Consider the following 19,525-nt stretch of genomic DNA (forward strand, 5'->3'; position numbering starts at 1 on the left):
GTGAACAAATGTTCATTTGGCCACCATTTCGACTTTAGGGAGTTTATCTGGTAATTATTCAGCAGTTTTCTTTTTGTACTTGTGTCTATTGTTGCACCAACTATTGCCATAGCACGGGAATAGCCGTTTCAAATATTCTAGGTCTACTGGCATTTTGTTTAAACGAGTGAAATGTACCGCAAATCAACCAACGTGAGTCGTCTCAATTAGGTGTTTATTGAAATTCAAGCCAAATTGAGGGAAACCTGTTTGCAGTGGCATCCTGAGGAAGGTAGTTCCCGCTGTCGACGAACACCACATCCGCCTTACACACGCTCGTTTCCGTATTAAAAATCTTCCTGATATTTGTCCGAAAATTACGCTTGTGTGTGATGGGCGGGAGGATGACAAAACATTGTGCAGAAACAAAGCCATACATGGTTGTTGAAGAGACCCGCAAACATAACTCCACCTAGTTATATACTTCCTTGTCGGTAAGCTTTAGGAAATGACGCATTTTTAAAACGGCCTTTAAAAAAAAAAGTAATTCTTGTTATTGAAGGATAGGCCTATAGAGATTGATTGGGGCTACTCTGGTTAGTTTATGACCTTCATGTGTCTGTATGATGCGATGTTGCTGCGTTGTCATACTTCCTATCAACCTCTTCCGGATAGGCTACAGCCTTTTTTTAACCTGGCAGGATTGTTTACAATTTAAAATGACAGTCTGTTTTAAGTATCATGGGGCGATCTAGGCTACTGTATTTGCAGATGTAACAGTTCAATGCACACCAGATCTGAAGCTTTGTCCAAATATAACACACAATAACCAACTTTAACTTTGCGTAGGCCTACTGCCTGCACTCATTGCACAGACACTGAACGGGAAATAGAGCTACATTGTAGTTTATTCATTCATACAAATTGTGTGTAATTGGCAGCCAGTTAAGAAGAAAGCAGGCTCTAAAGTGAATGAAACATTGAACCATAAAATGTTCTCATCATTCAACCACATAGAAAAGACATACAAAGTAATTGCACAGGTTGATGTACGTTTGACGTACAATCGGTTTCCCTTTTTAACACTGAACTATGGGTAAATGTCTGGAATATAAGGCAGAGGGATAAATAACTTCTGACATAGCCAGAATCTCTTGATCGAATGTGGGTTTCAATAAAGATCGTAGCAGGATCATCTCCTCTAATCTTACTTTGAAATTTTCATAATATCAAACACTTGATTCCTACAGTTGCAACAAATGCAATCAACTACAGTACAAGAAAGTAATAGTTTTGGAATGCATAACTATGGTAATCATAAGGCTTATTTGGCAGGTTTTTTTTGTAGTGTCTGCAGTGAACTTCCTTTTCAGACAGAAGTTCCTTCCTTCAGCTCCACGTATTCTCCCTTGAAAAACAGAAATATAGTGTCAAAATCGCCAAGCATGCTAAGAAAGTTTGAGCTTAGAATTGTGTGTGAGTAGCCTTACCACTTCAGGTGTCTCCACCTTGTCTTCCAGGTGCTCCTGTAGTGTTCTCACGGTTTCTCTCTCTTTGGTCAGCTGCTCCTGAGTGGCCTTGAGAAGCTGCTGGAGCTTGGTGGCTGCCTGGCCGAGGTCTTTGGACAGCTTTTTCTCTTTCTCCAGGCGCTCCTGTTCCAACAGCAGTACCATTCGTTATTTCAAAGCACACAGGAGACTCAAAATGAAGATGTTTAATATAAAATTAATAAGACGCAGAATAAAGCCAAACTCCAGTAACCATAAAATACTATAAAGCTCAGTTCATTTTTCTGAAATGTTACTTTTCCATGCTTCCATTCAGAGTTCATTGCCGGTCATTTAGATTTTATATAACAGTTATTCCTAATAAACTTGGCATTATGAAATATAAGATTCATTAGGAAAAATAGTGCATAGTAAAAAACGGCCTTGTACAACTCAATTGTAAAAAATTCAATATAATAGGAATGAGCAATGTTTTGAATTATGCTCAAATTCTTGGTTAAATATTTATTCATATTATTGTCTTTCATTATGTTTTTTTTTTTATATTGAAAGCTTGAGGCTCTTTAACATTAGTGAGGATCAGTGCTGTACAGACATTTATGACCTACTGCTGAGAAAAACATAAAGCTCTGATCAATGACCGCTCTGGATGAATTGTACTGAAAGTGAACAGTATTTAAATACACAAAGCATCTATCAGAGTGAAACATTTTCTAGGTGTTATTGGTTAGCGCACCGTGAGCTGTGCAACATCTTCTGTGTCAGATTCTGGTGACTCAGCAGAAACATTCAGAAGATCCAACTGAGCCTGAAGGTCTGTTATAGTCTTCTGAGCCTAGAGGATGATAACACAAATTCATGTTAGTCACAGAATGTATTAGTCACCCTCGGGTGTGAATAGACCAACACAAATCAAAACAAAGAAAAGAGCATGTACAATGGCTGATACCTGCTCAAACTCCTCTGAAAGTTGCTGTCTGTGAGACACCTCCTCCTGCAACTTCTCCGTCGTCTGACTCAACTTATTTTGGAACTAATGGAAGAAAAAAGAAAATAATAAATACACACTCGCCAACAAAGGCTGAAGCATGCAGGTGTATGCAAACACTGTTGTGCAAAAGCAGCAGCAAGACACACACACACACACACACACACACACACACACGCACGCACGCACGCACGCACGCTGCTCGTCGTGTGTCCAGAGTTGTTGGCCTCAGACTATTTCAGACGGAAGGCTAGCACAAATCTTCTGTTGATGTTAGGAATCATACAAACAACAAATATCTGAAAACAAAAGTGAGCATGCTGAAAAAGGTGAGAAAAAAGCATTGGTTAGAGTCAATGCAAACAGTGGTTAGCATAAACAGCAGCTATGTCAGAGGAATTCTGGACGGACTGGAACTGCAGCCCTTTGTCAGGACGCGTCACTGAGTATACGTGTACCGTGACCACATCCTTGACTTAGGACAGGGGGTTGGACCAAGTGTTAAACCAGATCATAAAGAAAATATCTTAATGAAATCAACGTTTACTTTTAGGAAATTCTCTACAAAAAATGGTTACAAAACAAATAGGAAAAGTGTTTAGAGTTTCTGTCCAGAACTCTCTGACCGGAAGTGAAGGGTGCACTGTGACCTTTGCACCCTGACCTGACTTGGTTGAGCCTCAAATGGGCCATTCTGCTCTTGCTGAGCCCGCATCGTGATCTCGCCCAGCTGCTCTCTGACCTGAAACATGAAGCCGCCACTAGTTACACAACCACCCCATCCACACATTTCCATGCCAAAGATGCTGTAGCTTGTAGATCAATTGAGGGATTTCCAGGAATTCCTTGCCATGTGTCATCTCAGTGAGACTGGCATATACGACTGTGGAAAGTATTGGTCTGAAGGATAGGAAAGCAGCTTAGCTAAGTAAAGTCACCTGTGCGAGCTCCTCCTTGTGTGCCTGGGCCTCCTTCTGGGCCACATCCAGCTGCTTCTGACTCTCCGACAGCTGCAGTGTCAGCTGATAACAGAGCACGGCACAGAAATGAACATGTGTCAGACAGGTTTGTTTTAAAAATGCATTACAAGAGTTTAAAATATGGGAAATGCATTTCTAGACTTTAATTTTTAATAAAAACTCCTTATAAGTTTTAATAATTAAACATATTAAATCATATTATTCAATCAATAAAAAAGGGTAGAAAATGCTCTTAAATGTTGTTGTAGTATAGAGATAAATATCAAGATATAAAGAAATACAACAAAAGAGGACTGTGGATTGTGACATTTTTATAACATTAAAAACAAATTGAAAAGACGTGACTTTGCGAACAGCTTTTTTTTTTTGTATCTGCAAGAACACTATTTAATAATGCAAGTAATAAGAAAATCGTCCCTAATGGTCGAGCTGTAGATCTAAACTTCTCATTACCGGCTCCGTCTCTTCTGAGGTCGTCTGGTTTTCTGACTGCTTCTCCAGCTGGGCTTCAAGAAGCATCATCTGCTCCTTCAACTGCATAAAAGAACCAAAGTCACGTTTTACACATAGCAGCACACATATCTCATTAGTTTACATCAAGAGGACATTTTGAAGTGTTGGAAAAAGAAAATCCTCACCTGTTCTACACTTTGGTATTCTGCATCCAGCCCGCTGATTTTCTCTAAAGCCTGGTAATGTGAGAGAGAGACTATTGTGAGTTTTCCTAATCATGAACAAATCACAGTCATTTCAAGAAGGGATCATCACTTACCTCTCTGAGCTGCTCCTCCGTGTTAGCCATCTTTGACCTCCATACCAGCTCTCCTTCCTCCACACTATTCTGCAGAAGTTTCAGCATTCTTTCCTGAAGGACAAAGGGAACAGGAATAAATGAGCTGTATGAATATACAGGGTTCTTACACCTTTTCCAAAGTCGAATTCAAGCACTTTTCAAGCATTTTCAAGGTGCATTTTCAAGCATCTTACAGCTGTTGTAAATTACATATTTATATACACATACTTACACTCAAATGATAATTTCCCTACCTCCCATTAAATCAGATGTTCTTTATGCTATAAACAACCAAATGTGTGTTTCATAATAGAATTCTACATGAGGATGAAAAATGAAAAGTTTAATATTTTAAAATGAGTGACCCATCTGTACGTGGACTGGGCATCCCATATAACCTGGCTGAGCCAATATAAAACAATCAGCCAAATAACTTTTCAATATTAATTATTATTTTTGAGGTACTTTTAGGTTTGCAGTAAACATTAGTCAGAGTTAAATGGTGTACTTTGACTCCACTACATGTATTGAATACCTTTAGTTACTTTACAGATCTGGATGAATGATGTGAAATATAATCAAGTATTAAATCAGACTTTAGTTCAACCTGGAGTAAATTCACAAGCTACCCTGCAGTATACAAAGTCATTCAAACTAGCTGCACCTTTACCAGCTTCACAGCAAGCATAACAACAGCCGGTGTTTCTTGTGAGTGTTTTTACACACACACACACACACACACACACACACACACACACACACACACACACACACACACACACACACACACACACACACACACACACACACACACACACACACACACACACACACACGACTGATTTCGATAGAGCAAGTCACATTTAGTTTAGGCACGAAACATACTACCAGTAGAAATATATTGCTTTTAAAATCACTGTGTTGAATCAATAGATTATATTTCCTAACACGAAATGCTGTGAGAGTGGGTTGAATTACAACAGTGAGTGCTTCATCCTCTGAACACCACAGGATGGCGACTGTAACGCACATAACATAGGTACGCTCCTCTGAAATGATTGTCCCCTGCAATTATTATTATCCCTCATCGAGTTCGCTATTCAGCTCGCTAACGTTAGCTTAAACAAACGTAACATGCAACGTTAGCCTAATCTAAAATGCTTTACTACGGCGTACCTTTCATGTGGCTCGTCAGCGCAGACTCTCGCATCGTTATTTTTGCAGGAGGCTACTCGTGGGCTTGACCCTTGTCTAACCCGTGGCTTGTATTTGTCTTCTGCTAGCCAACGCTTGTTGAAACAGCAACCTCCTGTCATCTATCACTCATCAAAATGCCCAGGTCACACACGTAACAAAAACACTTGCAGGTCACGCGCATAGCGCGGGAAGGCCGGAGCGGAGCTGTTTTATGTAAAAGCGAAGCAATTAAGCTCGCTCCGACTTCTTTATTTTCTTTTAATCTAAAAAGCGAAGTAAAGCATTTACAATTTCAAGCACTTTATCCCAAATTCAAGCACCATTCCCAAAATGCAAGCACTTTTCAAACCTAGAAAACAACTCGTACAATTTCAAGGATTTCCAGCACCCGTACGAACCCTGAATATATCCCATTAGGAACACATCTCAGTTTCCCCAATCACTTACAGTTTCACCCAGGACGATCCTGTACTGTTCACATTCAGCCTGCAGGACACCATGGCTCTCCTCAGCCTCCTTCAGTTTCTCAAGCAGCTCCTAAGACAAAGAAAACACATTCAGATGTTTTTCAGCACAGCTTATTCTAACCAGTATTTGCTGAGAGTAGAAAATGGTAGCTTACAGGCAGCTCTGTGCTCGACTGAGGCTCCTGGCTCTGCTGGCTGAGTGCCTCCTGAGCTTTCTGTGTATATACTTGTAACCAGTTTGACTATATGAGGAGACAAAATACAAAAATAATGAATATGTCTATTATTTTTACAGAATAATTCATTAGAAATTAAAACCATTCAGCAACTTCTCATGTGAAATCTTCTGTTCCTACCTGCTCTGTCTCTATGGGTATATGTGGGAAGAGTGTCTGGAGAGTTCCTTTGGTTTCCGTTTGGAAAGCTGTCAGTTCTGCTGCAACGCTCTGCTAAAACAATGGATCACATAATCAGGAGGGTGATGGAGAGAACAGCGGTCTCAATTAATAAGCACTAGTGTGCACAGACGGTCTTACTGCATCATTGGTTGTCTTCTCTCTCGCTTCTCTCAGCTCCTCTTGTAGCGAAGTGACAAGGGCCTCCTTCTCAGTCAGGCTAGCCAAAGAAACAAAATAGTCAATATGGAGATCTACAACAGTCTTAACAATAAGTAAGAATGATCTCTTCACATATTCTAAGACTCATACCTGTTCTGTAGTTGTTCCAGCTCTGGGGAGCTATCAGACTGCTGAAACAGAGTATGCATTAAATGAGTCAGGGGTCCTTATTTTTGTCCTGCAGGAAAGGTGATGAATGCTGCAAGACATTGAGAGTGACTTACTGGTGCTTTGTTAGGTTGCGCCATCTCTTCTTTGAGGTTTTTAAGTTCTTCCTGAAGTGATGTAATAAGGCCGAGGTCATCACTAAAAAAAAAAGGACACAATTTGGGATAAGCTATTGATAAGATCCAAAACATTTAAATCAAACAAATGGATAGCAAAAAGTTCCATACCTCTTATTTTTTTGCTCAAGATCCACAATAGTGTTCTCCTGTTAGAATAGCAGATTATTTGTGATTAGCAAAGTATGTTTCTTTCAATCAAGAAGTGATACTATTTGGCAATAAATCTCACACCAGATGTTTGCGACACTTACAGCAGCTTCCTGCTTCATCTGCAGCTGCTTCAGTTCTTCGTGAAGTGTGTTCAACTGGTTGTCTCTCTCCTGAAGGCTGAACAGATGGCATAGAATTTCAATCAATACATGGAAAAGCTCTGGGTCTAATGTTGCCTTTTTGTCAACAAGTCATCTAAAACATTTACCTGAGCTTGAGCTGTTCCACTTCTGCAGCATCCACCTGTCGAATCAGACAAATACAAATTGTTAAGGGTGGCTGTGCGGTAAAAGCGTGAGGCCATTCTCTAACTTGCAGAGTTTGTCCTACCTGATTGTTATCCTCCTCCTGTTTGGTCTGATTGGCCTCCAGCAGGGAGTTGATGGTGGCCACCTGCTGTACAAGCTGGCTTTTCTCTGCCTGTGTCTCCTCTAGCTGGGCAGTGAGGGCGTCCACCTGAGCGGAGCGCTCACTGATCTCAGTCTCCAAACTCCCAATACGCACCTGGAAGTCTGCAGGGACCAATAGACAGCACGTAGTCTATGTTTAACAGGGGTTTTCTAGAAAGTATGGTATGAGGGCGCCAACGTCACTTCCAGTCAAAATGAGGGCCCGCCCACTTTTTGACGAAATTAATGCATTAGAGTGGAGCAGAAAATAATAGTGTCTTCATGTTTTAAAGCTGCCGAGTCATATATTGCACCTCAAACAACAAATAAATCCAGAATAACTGTTTATTTACTTCCTCAGAAAAAAAGGAATGTAAAAGAAACATTCTAATTCAGAAATTAAAGTTTAAGTGTAAGCCTGCTGCCTGCCACTCGTCCATGAATACAACACTTGGCATTTTGAAATGAGGGCGCATGCCAAAAGTAAGCTGGCGCATCTCCCCTGTTAACTGGTTAAGACAAAACCCTGTGTATTATATTCTGTGATAATGCCACTGGTTCTCATTGATTTTACTCACAAGCAGCCAACCCCAATCCATCGTCTTGTCAACATTAAAAGGTCCTTATTATGCTGTTATTCATCAATATATATTATAGTTCTCAGTTATATACAAAACATATCTCTGAGGTGTTTGGCTCAAAATACCCAACAGATCGTGCATTGTAGCATCCCATAAACCCCTCTGTTTCAGCCCTGTTTCAAAATGGCTGATTCTCTGTCTGTTACTTTAGATGAAGATAAGGAGCCACTCCCCACGACCCTCTGAGAGATATTTGGTTAAAAATAACACAATGGTGCTCTCGGAGGAGATAAGGTGTTACCTTGGTTTGTTATCGGCTAATAGATAGATGGATAGATAGATAGATAGATAGATAGAATCTGAGGGATGAAACCCTCTTTAAATGGTCACACATGCAGAGCACACAGCACACAGTGAAATGTGGCCTCTGCATTTAACCCATCCTGGCAGTTGGAGCAGTGGGCAGCTATTGTACAGCTGGATACACAAGCCAAAGAATCGTTATGACATCACAAAGTGGCCAAAATCTGATCAGCTCATTTTCAGACAGGTTTTTATATAAATGGATCAGGACAAAAAGAGAGGGGGGTCTTTGTTCCTGAAACTTTCACAGAGGGGACAAATATTTATGTATAAAAGACACGAAAAAGTGGATTTTGAATAATAGGTGACCTTTAAGACTTGGTTTCCCCCCATTCTGACCTGATGATGAGCTGCTGTCCTGCTGGGCATTGTCCAAAGTGGCCTGCAGGCTGTTGTTTGCCCCCTGTGCTGCTCTGAGCTCCTCACACACCTCTTCAATCCTCCTGTGGGACGCCTGCTCTTTTTCCGCATAGCTGGCCTGACAACAACATTAATCGACATGATTAAACAGCAGGGGGCGGCAGAGGTCCACAAAATGATCCCGCTTTGGCAGGAGTGATTTTTCAATTGCAGAACTATTCTGTTGAAACATCATATGGCGACACATTCAGAAAAAAGTATATGAGAATACTCACAGGACATCCACCATTGACATAATCATAATAAGCTCCGGTTAGAAGTTTTGTAAGAAGAAATTAAATAAACAGACATTTTGATAGCCTTAAAGTTTGTTTGGAAGAAAGTGTCTTTGAAGGGGATTGGGGGATAATTAGCCTGCCTGTGCCTTTGTGTCAGATTCATTCTAAGCAGATTTGTTTTTGAAAACAGAAGGCTCACATTACCAGTAACCTATTTCATAAAGGGAGCAAAAAGTGAAAGAAATGTGAAAGGATCACGTTGCATCACTGGAGCATGTGTAATGTATATTGACTGATCCATTGCGTAACATGTTTGAAGAACTGTTAGGACGCATGTTTCGTAAATGATTAAATCAAATGAACAGTTGACTATCGGGAAGTGCTGACTGACTTGCTCAACATTACCCGTAACAGTTCAGACAAACAGCATTCCATCAGAGGGTAACTGCGTAGGCTGATGGTATATGTACGAAGAGCAAATGAACAGATAAAGCAAGACAGGGTTGTGCTTCTGTAAGAGGGTCATGTGTTGTAAATACTATACAGCCTGTTACAGAGGGCTGGAGAGGTGCTGAGACTCGCTCACATTCCAGCTGGTGCAGAGGAGCCTTATCCTGCAGCACCATTATTGTATGGCTACATTCCAGCCCAGCCCTCGGCTATGTGATTACAAGGCAATTCAACGTACCATAACATTAGAGGGTTAGGGGGTGTGTGGGAAAGGTCTAAACTTGAATTCTGAAGAGACTCTGTAACTAACTGTCAGAAACAACATTGAGAAAAGAAAGATGAATACATTTGTTTCCATGTGGTAACGTGATCACAACCAGTGTAATTTATAATGAGATTTAATGTGGTGTAAGCAAAGGCCAGGCCAACCTGCATCAGGGAGAGCTGCTTCTCAGTAGCGGAGACCTTGGCCTCCAGCCCTTTCTTGAGGTGCTCATCAGCAAGCAGACTCCCCGTCTTCTCTCCGAGGTCCTTGGTTAACTTGGTGCATTCCTGACGCAGCTTGGCAAGCTCCGCATTTTGCCTGAGGACAGAATAACGGACAGAGACACACAAGCAGAGACAGGGGCAGAAAGAGTCAGGAGGCTTCACAAAAAGGTTCAGATTTGACTACTTTTTCAATTGTATTGTCACTTTAATTAGGATTAGTAAGGTAAAATGCATGTCAGTTTGGATCACTGCTTTTCATTAACTGCTCCAGGGAAAACTCACTTGCTCTCGGCCTGACTAGTGGCTTGGTTGAGGGCATCACGCAGGATGGAGTTCTCCTGCTGCAGACGGACCAGCTGGGCATTGGGGCCTTTTTCTAACTGGTCCTGCAGGCTGACGATCTATAAAAAAAAAGTTAGGAAAACAGTCATTTAGGACAGCTAATTACATCCTTGTCAAGAGAAGTAATTTACAAAAAATCTATTTATAATTAGCAGCCAGATTCTGAATCTGAACTGTAATATTGTTTATAAGGACAGACCTTTCCATTGAGGTCCTGGGTCTGCGCGACATGGTCCTGGTAACTGGCCTGCATGCGGGCCTGCAGAGCAATCATTTCCTGCTCCCTCTTACTCAGCTGGGAACTCAGCCTGGTCTCCACACTGGCCACCTTTGACTTCTCAGCAGACAGCTCCTGAAAAACAGACACCAAGGTCAGAGAGCACATTCAGATTCACTGTAGAGTCCATGGACAAAGGGCAAAAAAGCCATTTCAAAATCTGTGTTTTTCCTCCAGTGCCAAGAGAACGACACATTTTTCGATTCAACTCTGGAATCAGGGCAACATAAAAAAAACAAAAAACATAGACTTTGGTATTCTGCATCCAGCCCGCTGATTTTCTCTAAAGCCTGGTAATGTGAGAGAGAGACTATTGTGAGTTTTCCTAATCATGAACAAATCAGTCATTTAAAAAAAAAGATTCTTGCAGCGAAGCTTAGGATGGACCTGCGGCCTCTAGGCTGGCGTTCTTCCTTATGTATTTGACCTGTTTATTTCAGTCACACTGTTAACTTTCCTCTAGTGCCACCTTCAGGACAAAAGAGGTAGGCAACTACATTAACTTTTATTCCACTAACACCTTCAAGCAAAACAACACTTAATGCCTTACATGATTTTCATCCATGTAACAATTTGGTTTATGGTGTGATGAGTACTGAGAGTCTCATAGGGGTGCCAACATGGATACAGAAGGATGTAGAAATAATATGACACCACATGCACATACATTTTTCTGAGAGACGTCTAACCTTGGTGAGTTCTCTGAGACGATTCTTTGATGCAGTAGCATCCTCTTGTTCTGCCGCCAGCTGTTTCTCTCTCTCCTCGACTTGCTTCTTCAGCATGGCCACTGGGTCACCTTTCTGAGAGGCCTGAAAACGTACACAGATAAACAGCAAAAATTCATTAAGTGGGCCTCCCTACAAGTCTCATATGCATTCAGTGAGCCTTTGCACTCCAGTTAGTTTAACATGTGTCTTTTTCTTGATGAGTTCAATACCGTGTGCCATGCGTCTTGAATGATGCCAACTTTCTCGGACAGGATCTCGATGAGCCTGTGGGCCTCTCCTTCGCTGAACACCATGCTGCTGATGGTGGAAACCAGGGCCTTGTAGGGCAGGTACAGAGGAGCATCAGGGGAATCCATCACTGCCACTAAAGAGGGGAAACGGAGCAAAAAAAAAAGCTCAGAAAGCTACAGTGAACCATCAATTCCAACAACATTGTAAGAGGAAAAGTACAAGGTTGCAACTTGTTCCTTTGGGTCTGGGGCTCCGGGCAGCGTCGGAAAGGCAAAATGATGGAGCACTGTGGCACCAGGCGGAGACAAGCCCTCAGGCAAGAGAGAACCGTACTCTGCTGCCTTCCACCATTGTCAGGGCACTAAGAGCCTTTGTTAGCTAACCAAACAGGGCAGTGGTGTTTAGACAGGCGGGCAGGCTCTATGCCCTCCAGAGCTGAGTGCCAGACATCACCCACTTCTTCCATTGGCACTACTCTCCACAAGCACACAGCTAGAAGTTCATCAGTACTGACAGGGAATTACTGCCTTATATTGTGAGTGAATAGGGCTAAACATTGCAGACGTGCCCCCGCTCCACCATCATGTCCGAGTACTATCACCAGTGTTATGGCTAGTGTAGTTCCTGTCTAGACGAGCAGTTTCCACTTCCAAGGAGAGGGCTAATTTTGACGATGATGGTTTTACTTTAACAACATATTGATAAGAGTTCAGAGTCTTTGATCCTTGATAATTAGAGAAGGGCAAGTGAAGTTTGCAGATAACTGTAGACCCCTAACTACGTCAAGCACAACAATAGTCCACCACACCTGACAGCGGATTAAGCAGAGACCAAACGACAGGCATCTTTTAGATTAAAAAAGTTTGATTATTTATTCAAAAATACTGATAAATCAGTGTAATAAGATCGCACCTAAGTGTTACGCCATGCTGTGATTTTGGCATAGTGGCCAGACTAGAAACTGCAGTTCATGGGATGCCCTTTAGGGTCTTGGCCATGCACACTTCAGAAAGGACTCTTAGGTCTAATGAGCGAGTATTATTGTCTTCCCCTCATGAAATGTATCTGTAGATTTTAATATTTGAATACTTTAATAACTGCTTGAAAAATATAGAAATTACAGCATACTATTTCGATTTTTTCTCAAATCAAATACAGTTATAGCTGCAAAATAATAAATGGATATCTCTGAAAAAAATCTGCTTACCAGGCTCAGCCTTTTTCTTGGAGGCCTTCTTCTGTCCTTTTGCTGGCTGAGATCCCACTGGGGGCACCGCCATTACAGGGACGTCTTTAGTGACAGCTTCCAGCACGGGGGTAGTCTTGGTCGGAGCAGGGGCAGTCTTGGTCGGAGCAGGTGCAGTCTTGGTCGGAGCAGGTGCAGTCTTGGTCGGAGCAGGTGCAGTCTTGGTCGGAGCAGGTGCAGTCTTGGTCGGAGCAGGTGTAGTCTTGGTCAGAGCAGGTGTAGTCTTGGTCAGAGCAGGTGTAGTCTTGGCTGGGGCTGCAGCAGCTTTGGCTGGCGCAGGGGCAGACGCTTTAGTCAGGGCAGACACAGGGGCTGCGGAGGATGTGACGGGTGCGGGGGCAGCCACGACTGTTTTGGTAGAGGCTGGCCCGACCTTCGTCACCTTCTTCTTCTTCTTCTCTTTCGGTGAGGGTGCAGGGGAGGGCTCAGAAATAGCAGGAGTTGGTTCGGCAGCAGGTGTCGGCGGGGCTTCTGCTGGGGCAGGGGCTGCAGTGGGCTTAACCTCAACAGCAGGGACAGGTTCAGGTTCAGCAGCTTCAACTGGGGCAGCAGCTTCAACTGGGGCATCAGCAGGCTCAATGACTTCCTCTTCAATTATCTCAGGCTCTGGGATCTTTCCATTGGGCTTTTCTTCCTTCTTCTTTCCACGGCCCTTCTTCTCGGCCACTTTGTCCTTCTTCTTTTTGTCAGAGCGAGTAGGCTGAATTTTACCTGACTCACTGCGTTGTTTAGCCAGGGCCTCCTCATAGGAGGTTTCCTTCATGGAGAAGGTGGAAACAAGAACGATCCCAAGTGCAGAGATCACCATGAATCCACCAAACACCATTATCCCAAGGGTTTGGGGGTCGTAGATATCCATTTGGAAATTTCAGTTGACCTACAAAAAAAGAAAAGAAGCAGACTTGTCAATACAGTGGACACAAATAGAAATATTATTTTTCCAAAATAAACTGATGCTGTTCCTAAAACTGATACCGTAAAAAGCATTTCTCAGTGCCATGGCAAACTGAAACGCAGCTTTATTAACAGACCGGTAATGAGACAGAATTGTGATTTATAATGTCTGGAGAAAAATCGCCTGAAGGTGTCACTGTTACCACCATAAATATATGCCCCGAGGCTGGCTACATAATGCAGACCAGCAAATCTTATCAGCAACCTGTGTGACAAACAGCAGAGCACTGACTGCACCAAAATCAACTACGCCAAAAGTAAATACAATTAAATATCAGCCCCAGGCTAAGACTTCCTAAAAACATAGAATTGAAAATATCCTATGGGAGAAATTGTCCAAATGTCTATCTCAAATTGGTTTTGCTTGAAACTGTTTTGAATTGTTTTCACATCAAAACAATATATTATACCACTGCTGTTGCAAGGTGGAAAAATATTAACTAAAGTACAGTGTTTTCTAAATGAAAATGTCACCTTACTCATCAGCACACAGCGCCATTGTTTTTGGACTCATTATACAACGAGAATAAATGGATACTATATTGAACAATGGATGGAAAGATTACTGAATCAGGTGTAGGTAAAAAGTAAAAAATGTTTTAATATTTGATGAAGTAATCAGAGCTAGTTTGGAGTGCACGTGTGAAAGATCAATCAACTACATACACTTCCAAACAACTTAAGATAGGGAACTCTATTCCAACCATAGCGGTGAAAATGTTTCCTGCCAAAAAGTACATTACAAGACACTGCAAAAATGTCCAGCAGTTGGCTGATGGTGAGTGTTAATTTCCTGCCCTGAAAAAAAACATCCCCTCAAGGATCTTTTAGCCGTCCCTTTAAGACTCTTGGAGGGTGGCACAAACCAGAAAGTTCAGCCTGCAGGGGGGGAAAGTTGGCTCAGAGTAGATAGCATCTTAGGGACACTAAAACTCATTATTTGATTTATTCCTGCAGCGCTGTGTGTTATATCCTTGTTTATATCATGGAAAGGAATGTTATCCTATCAGGAAATATAAAAATGCTAAGAGGGGACATTGTGGAGCTTTAATATTTTAAAACAAACAAACAGTGTGACTTCGTAAAGGGAAACTGCTGAGCAACTCCAGGGTAATCGAAACCCAGTCGAGAGTCCACGTTGGATGCCAGGTTTAAAAGCAAGAAGTGTAAGTGCGAGTTTGTACTGCCTGCTTATTTATGATGACACACGTCAGTGCATCTCGAATTAACTGAGAAATAGGACTTGGGCTGACTTTCTGAAGTTTCAACTACATGTCCATTAAAGATAGGACTATAAGATTAAACTAAGTTTGCATAACCATTACATAACTTCTAAGTCTAAAGTATCTATATTTCATTCATGAGCATTGGAATACCTATAAGAGATGCAATAGTCTTCATCTAAAAAGAAAATATTTTATTACGTCGTGGAAGTAAATTTGTTAATGCATACAGTTTCTTTCCTCCAAGGACAGTCATTACTAGTTGCAGACATACTTCACGATGAGAAATATTCGCCAAACGTTAGTCGATACGGTACTTTAAATACAAAAGCAAAAGTATTTGACAGACATTAATGTATTTAACATCAAACATTACAACAGTGAGGACACAACCGAAAGAAGTCTGATTTGTATAACTAAACGCAACTCTTATTCGTTGTCCATCCAACTTACATTACAACGAATACAATGTGTGTTATGCTGTAAATACTTCTATATGAAATGATTCATCCTTACTCGCAAGCTAGCATTGTAGCTAACACTAGGAATCAATGAACTTGGCTATCGTGCTACACATTATGTTATAAAGAGCCGGTTTACGTAACAAAACTACCCTCCAGAAGCTACAATAAAATAGATAACTAAATGCTTAATTAGGGAAAAAATCTTAAATGATGTTAGATAACTTTATCCGGCTGTCTTTCTGTACCAGCAGTTACATCAGGAGTTAGCAGCAGATAGCTTCCCAAGCTAACTAACGATGACTAAAATGAATTAAAAGAAATCCAGGACTCCCACACTCAACGTTACCTCGCTGGAGATGTAGCTACGCCTGCTGGCTTCAAAGGGAATGGAGAGAGGGCAAAACGCTTCAAGTTGTAACTTGTGAAGAGACCACTCTGCAAAGCAACCTATTTATCTAGCTAACTAGCTTTTTCCCAGTGCTGTCCCCCTCACTCCGCTGGAGAATCCGTGGTCTGTGAAGTCGTGGCACTTCGAGCTGGCTAGACGCGCTGGCCCTGTGCCCCAGATAGCTGCCATAAACTCAGGAGGCTTCTGATTGGCTAGGAGGCACTCAAACCGGAAATGAGCATGCTGGGAGTTGTATTCTTTGTGGTAATAAGAAGGCTTGTGAAGTCGTGTCCTTTTTTGAATGAAACAAAAGTTAAGTTTGAAAAGAAAAGGCTATACTTTTACTCATGGAATTTGCTGAAGGAAATCGTTTAAAGCAGGCTATTCACCTTGTCCTTTAGTAATGTTCGCTATTTTGAGAGACTACTTTTTACCTTTTCAAAGAGAACCCTGCGTTTTGAACTCCATTCCGGATTGCAGTCTACGTGTACACAGTCAGACTTAACAGTTTCAGTAACAGTAGCCTTTTATTGTTTCCAAAAACATTAGGAATGTGAAATTATTCATGTAGATATATCAGCAGTTCTACCTCTACTTTAAAGCTTTATGATGGTCACACTGAGAGAAAACATTCCATCCTATGGAAATATTCAAGTTTGTGCATCATTTTATAAAAAAATCCCTAAAATGCAGCCTGCCACATTTGGTGTCTTTGGAAGGTTTGGAATTGTAATTGAATTTGAAATAGATTTGTATGGGTTTGATAAAAACACTGTATGTCTGCAACTATTGATTAGTACTTCTATTTTACTACCCAAAGTAGTCATTGTATTTTAATGAACTATTTCCTATTATGGGACTTCAAGTTACTTTTTGTTTTTACCACTGCTATACAGATCAGAGCATCAAACGTATTTCACATTCTAAAGTAAGCTTTCCAAAAAAGGCAACAGGTTTACCAGAAATGATCAGCAACGCCTTAACGGGTTGGAAATGTCACCTGTGAGTTGCAGGATAACATTGTTAGCACTGGTGACTTGTTTACCGCACCCTCTTTTATATGAACGCCCAAATCAATTGTATTAATATGATGCATTAGCACTTTGTGAAAGCGTCCCTTTGTTGTACATCATTAAGTATGTATGATGAAGGAGATGTGAAGATCCTCTGCACTCATAATGGAAAAATAAATACTGAATTTCCCCTAGGGCATAAACAAAGTATGTCTTTGTCTTATGCTCTTCTGTCAATACCCGAAGCACTCAATTGAAAACGGTGTCCATAAGCATCCTTGAAACAACATATCCTGAAACATTAGTGAAATACTTTTAAGTGGGTTACTCAAATCTTCGCACAGATTTTTGTAAAGAGCCTTACAAAAAAAAACTTCCAATGTGACTTCCATCACACAAATATGTCATTTTGAGGAGCACCAAAATAGAACAGGTTACATTTTGTTTGCTTATGATAAAAAAGCATGGGTCAAATCATTTTTACAAAACAGTAACCTCGCATGCAACTTTCTGACCAGTTTACAACCTCATACCACATAAGTCTTTATTTGGCCCCTGGTTTCTTAAAACTCACAACTAGTGTTTGACATCTGACGCACATCACTTTGCATTTCTCGTGTTAACTTGGACTGTACATACTGGTCTTACGGGTGTGTGGCATTTTCACTCCCTGTTCTCACATTGACTCAGTATTGTGCCAGCTGCAGAAAGTTCAGCATTATGAGATTGGCCCAAGGTTTGTCTTGCTCTTTTGTATGTGTAATGTGATAATCAAGATGACAAACAGCCTATAAATAAACGGTATGCTGTTGAATAATGATTTGCCATGCAGAGGAAATACCTGTCTTGTCTTTGAATGTATCATTTTGTTGTGTTGCTATGTGTTTGTATTGTGTGCATGAAGGCAATAGATTGCCTGAGCAGGGCAGGGCACACTAACCTAGGAAAGATTTGGCCTTTGGTCATTCAAGCCTTTTAGTGTTGGGTTAATGACAGGATTGCATTATTTAGGAATAAATTGTCCTTCAGATTGTCTACGATATGTAGTGCTTGAAAACTGAGCTTTTCCATAAAATTACCTTGAGACAATTTGAGAATCAGAAATAATGATAGGGATTATCCTCAAAGTTTTAATTAAATAAGTTCCCATAACTGCTGCTCATGTGTCACCCTGCAGATGGCTAAATCCTGAACCTGTCATAGAACACACATTCTCTGTGTGCAAACCATTAAGAAGCATCCTGTTCTCTTTCGATAAGGAAGTCCAAACAGTTCACTTATCTCAGCAAGCGCTGCAGGTGCACTTTTGTTCTTTAATAAACGAAAGACCCTTCAGAGGACACGGTTTCTATTTAAGGAGGGCTTTATGCTTCATGCCTCCTGTCCGGCTCTCAGGCTTTTGTCTACTTTTGAGGCAGGTGCTTTCATAAGCTCACTCAACAGAAGTAGAAGTTCATCAATCCTTGACTCAGAAAATGTCATGACATGACACAGCATTCAAAAGTACATCTGAACAAATGACTTTTATTTTATTTTATGTGTCCTTTTTATTATAGCTTTTCATCATGCATCCTCAGATGCTTTGGCCTGATTGTCTAAGTGTGTGTGACTGAGTATTCTAAAAGGTTTGGGATAATAAAGATTTAGCTGGATTAATTATAAATGGTCAATAAATGATGTCTCCAAAAGCTTCGAAAACTAGCAAAATTGTACTTCTTATCATCCTTTTAGAGCCTGCAAATTATCTAATCGCGCCTAGGGGAGATAAGGGAATTCATAGTCAGCAGAATGAGTCTTTTAAGCAGGCAGATGTGTTCCTTTACGCCCGAGCACATATTTTAAACAGTGCTATATTGCCTCAGAAGTTTTATTTCTGCGATTAGAGCTAGAACTGAGGAAATTCCTTATCATCATTTTACAGCAGTGTAAAAGCACTGATACTCTGTTTCATGCTGATATGCTCAGATCAGTAACTGCCTATTTCATACTGTGAAGTGAAATAAGCTCTGTTCCAATAATGGCATCTTACATCAACATAATGTCTGGGTCTTATACTACTTATCCGTCTTTATGTTCCAAAGGAGGCCGTGTTTTTTGGATCCACCCTCTCAATACTTCTTTAATACCATGCTTTCAAACACTGTTTGCTCTGATCCCAGTTGGCAAACGAACCTGTTTGCACTGATAATGTGTTGTGATCTCATTGGCTCAAGTGTGTTGTTTTATTCCATCAGAGGCTCGACCAAAATGGGTCACTGTGACTGCTAGTAGTGATCATGTCAATATTGACAAGTACAGTATATTCTGTCTATGCACATGATCATTATAACTTGTATATCTTTAGATACATATCATATATAAAGATATTTATATCACAAGAGCTGTGTCTTTCAGCAGATTATTTGTTCAGGCTATGTTGCCTAGTGCTACTCATGAAGTAGGACACTTTGCTGGTGGTGATTCCCATGAGCACTCCAGCATTTCCTCAAAGCTTACCCAATACACCACAGTCCAATCACAGGATCCACAATGGTCAATGGATTTAACACAAACCTGCATGCATTACAGCTGGGTGGAAATTCAAGGGCCCACACATGAGTGGAAACACAGTGAACAGATAGATAACACCACCTAGTGGAATAAAAAGGCACTCTTTAATACAAAGAAAACAAACTTATAAATACGCTTTTTAAAAACAAATGCAGACTGGCACAGATCAA

General features: G+C 41.0%; 1 protein-coding gene across 4 annotated transcripts; it reads right to left on the reverse strand.

Annotated features, from left to right (window-relative positions):
* Positions 1-224: 224 nt before the first annotated feature.
* rrbp1a (ribosome binding protein 1a) lies at positions 225-15,953 on the reverse strand. 4 transcript variants are annotated; one of them, XM_010792031.1, is made up of 27 exons: positions 15,751-15,953; positions 12,725-13,640; positions 11,496-11,650; positions 11,245-11,367; positions 10,478-10,630; positions 10,219-10,337; positions 9,877-10,030; positions 8,699-8,837; positions 7,357-7,538; positions 7,235-7,269; positions 7,068-7,143; positions 6,925-6,962; positions 6,754-6,835; positions 6,620-6,660; positions 6,449-6,527; positions 6,269-6,361; positions 6,068-6,154; positions 5,893-5,982; positions 4,228-4,320; positions 4,094-4,144; positions 3,909-3,989; positions 3,414-3,497; positions 3,140-3,217; positions 2,437-2,520; positions 2,224-2,322; positions 1,470-1,631; positions 227-1,387 (listed from the first exon to the last, which is right to left on the reverse strand). In XM_010792031.1, the coding sequence occupies exons 2-27, from the start codon at positions 13,620-13,622 to the stop codon at positions 1,349-1,351; spliced, it is 3,315 nt and encodes a 1,104-aa protein (XP_010790333.1). In that variant the 5' UTR covers positions 13,623-13,640; positions 15,751-15,953; the 3' UTR covers positions 227-1,348. The 4 variants fall into 4 exon arrangements, with proteins under 4 accessions (XP_010790330.1, XP_010790329.1, XP_010790331.1 ...); XM_010792028.1 differs by having other exon boundaries at positions 225-1,387; positions 6,269-6,358; positions 7,235-7,538; XM_010792027.1 differs by having other exon boundaries at positions 225-1,387; positions 7,235-7,538.
* Between the last annotated feature and the right edge of the window lie 3,572 nt (positions 15,954-19,525).

This window comes from Notothenia coriiceps, unplaced genomic scaffold, assembly GCF_000735185.1.
Source record: "Notothenia coriiceps isolate Sejong01 unplaced genomic scaffold, NC01 NC01_scaffold00036251, whole genome shotgun sequence".
NCBI classification, from domain to species: domain Eukaryota; kingdom Metazoa; phylum Chordata; class Actinopteri; order Perciformes; family Nototheniidae; genus Notothenia; species Notothenia coriiceps.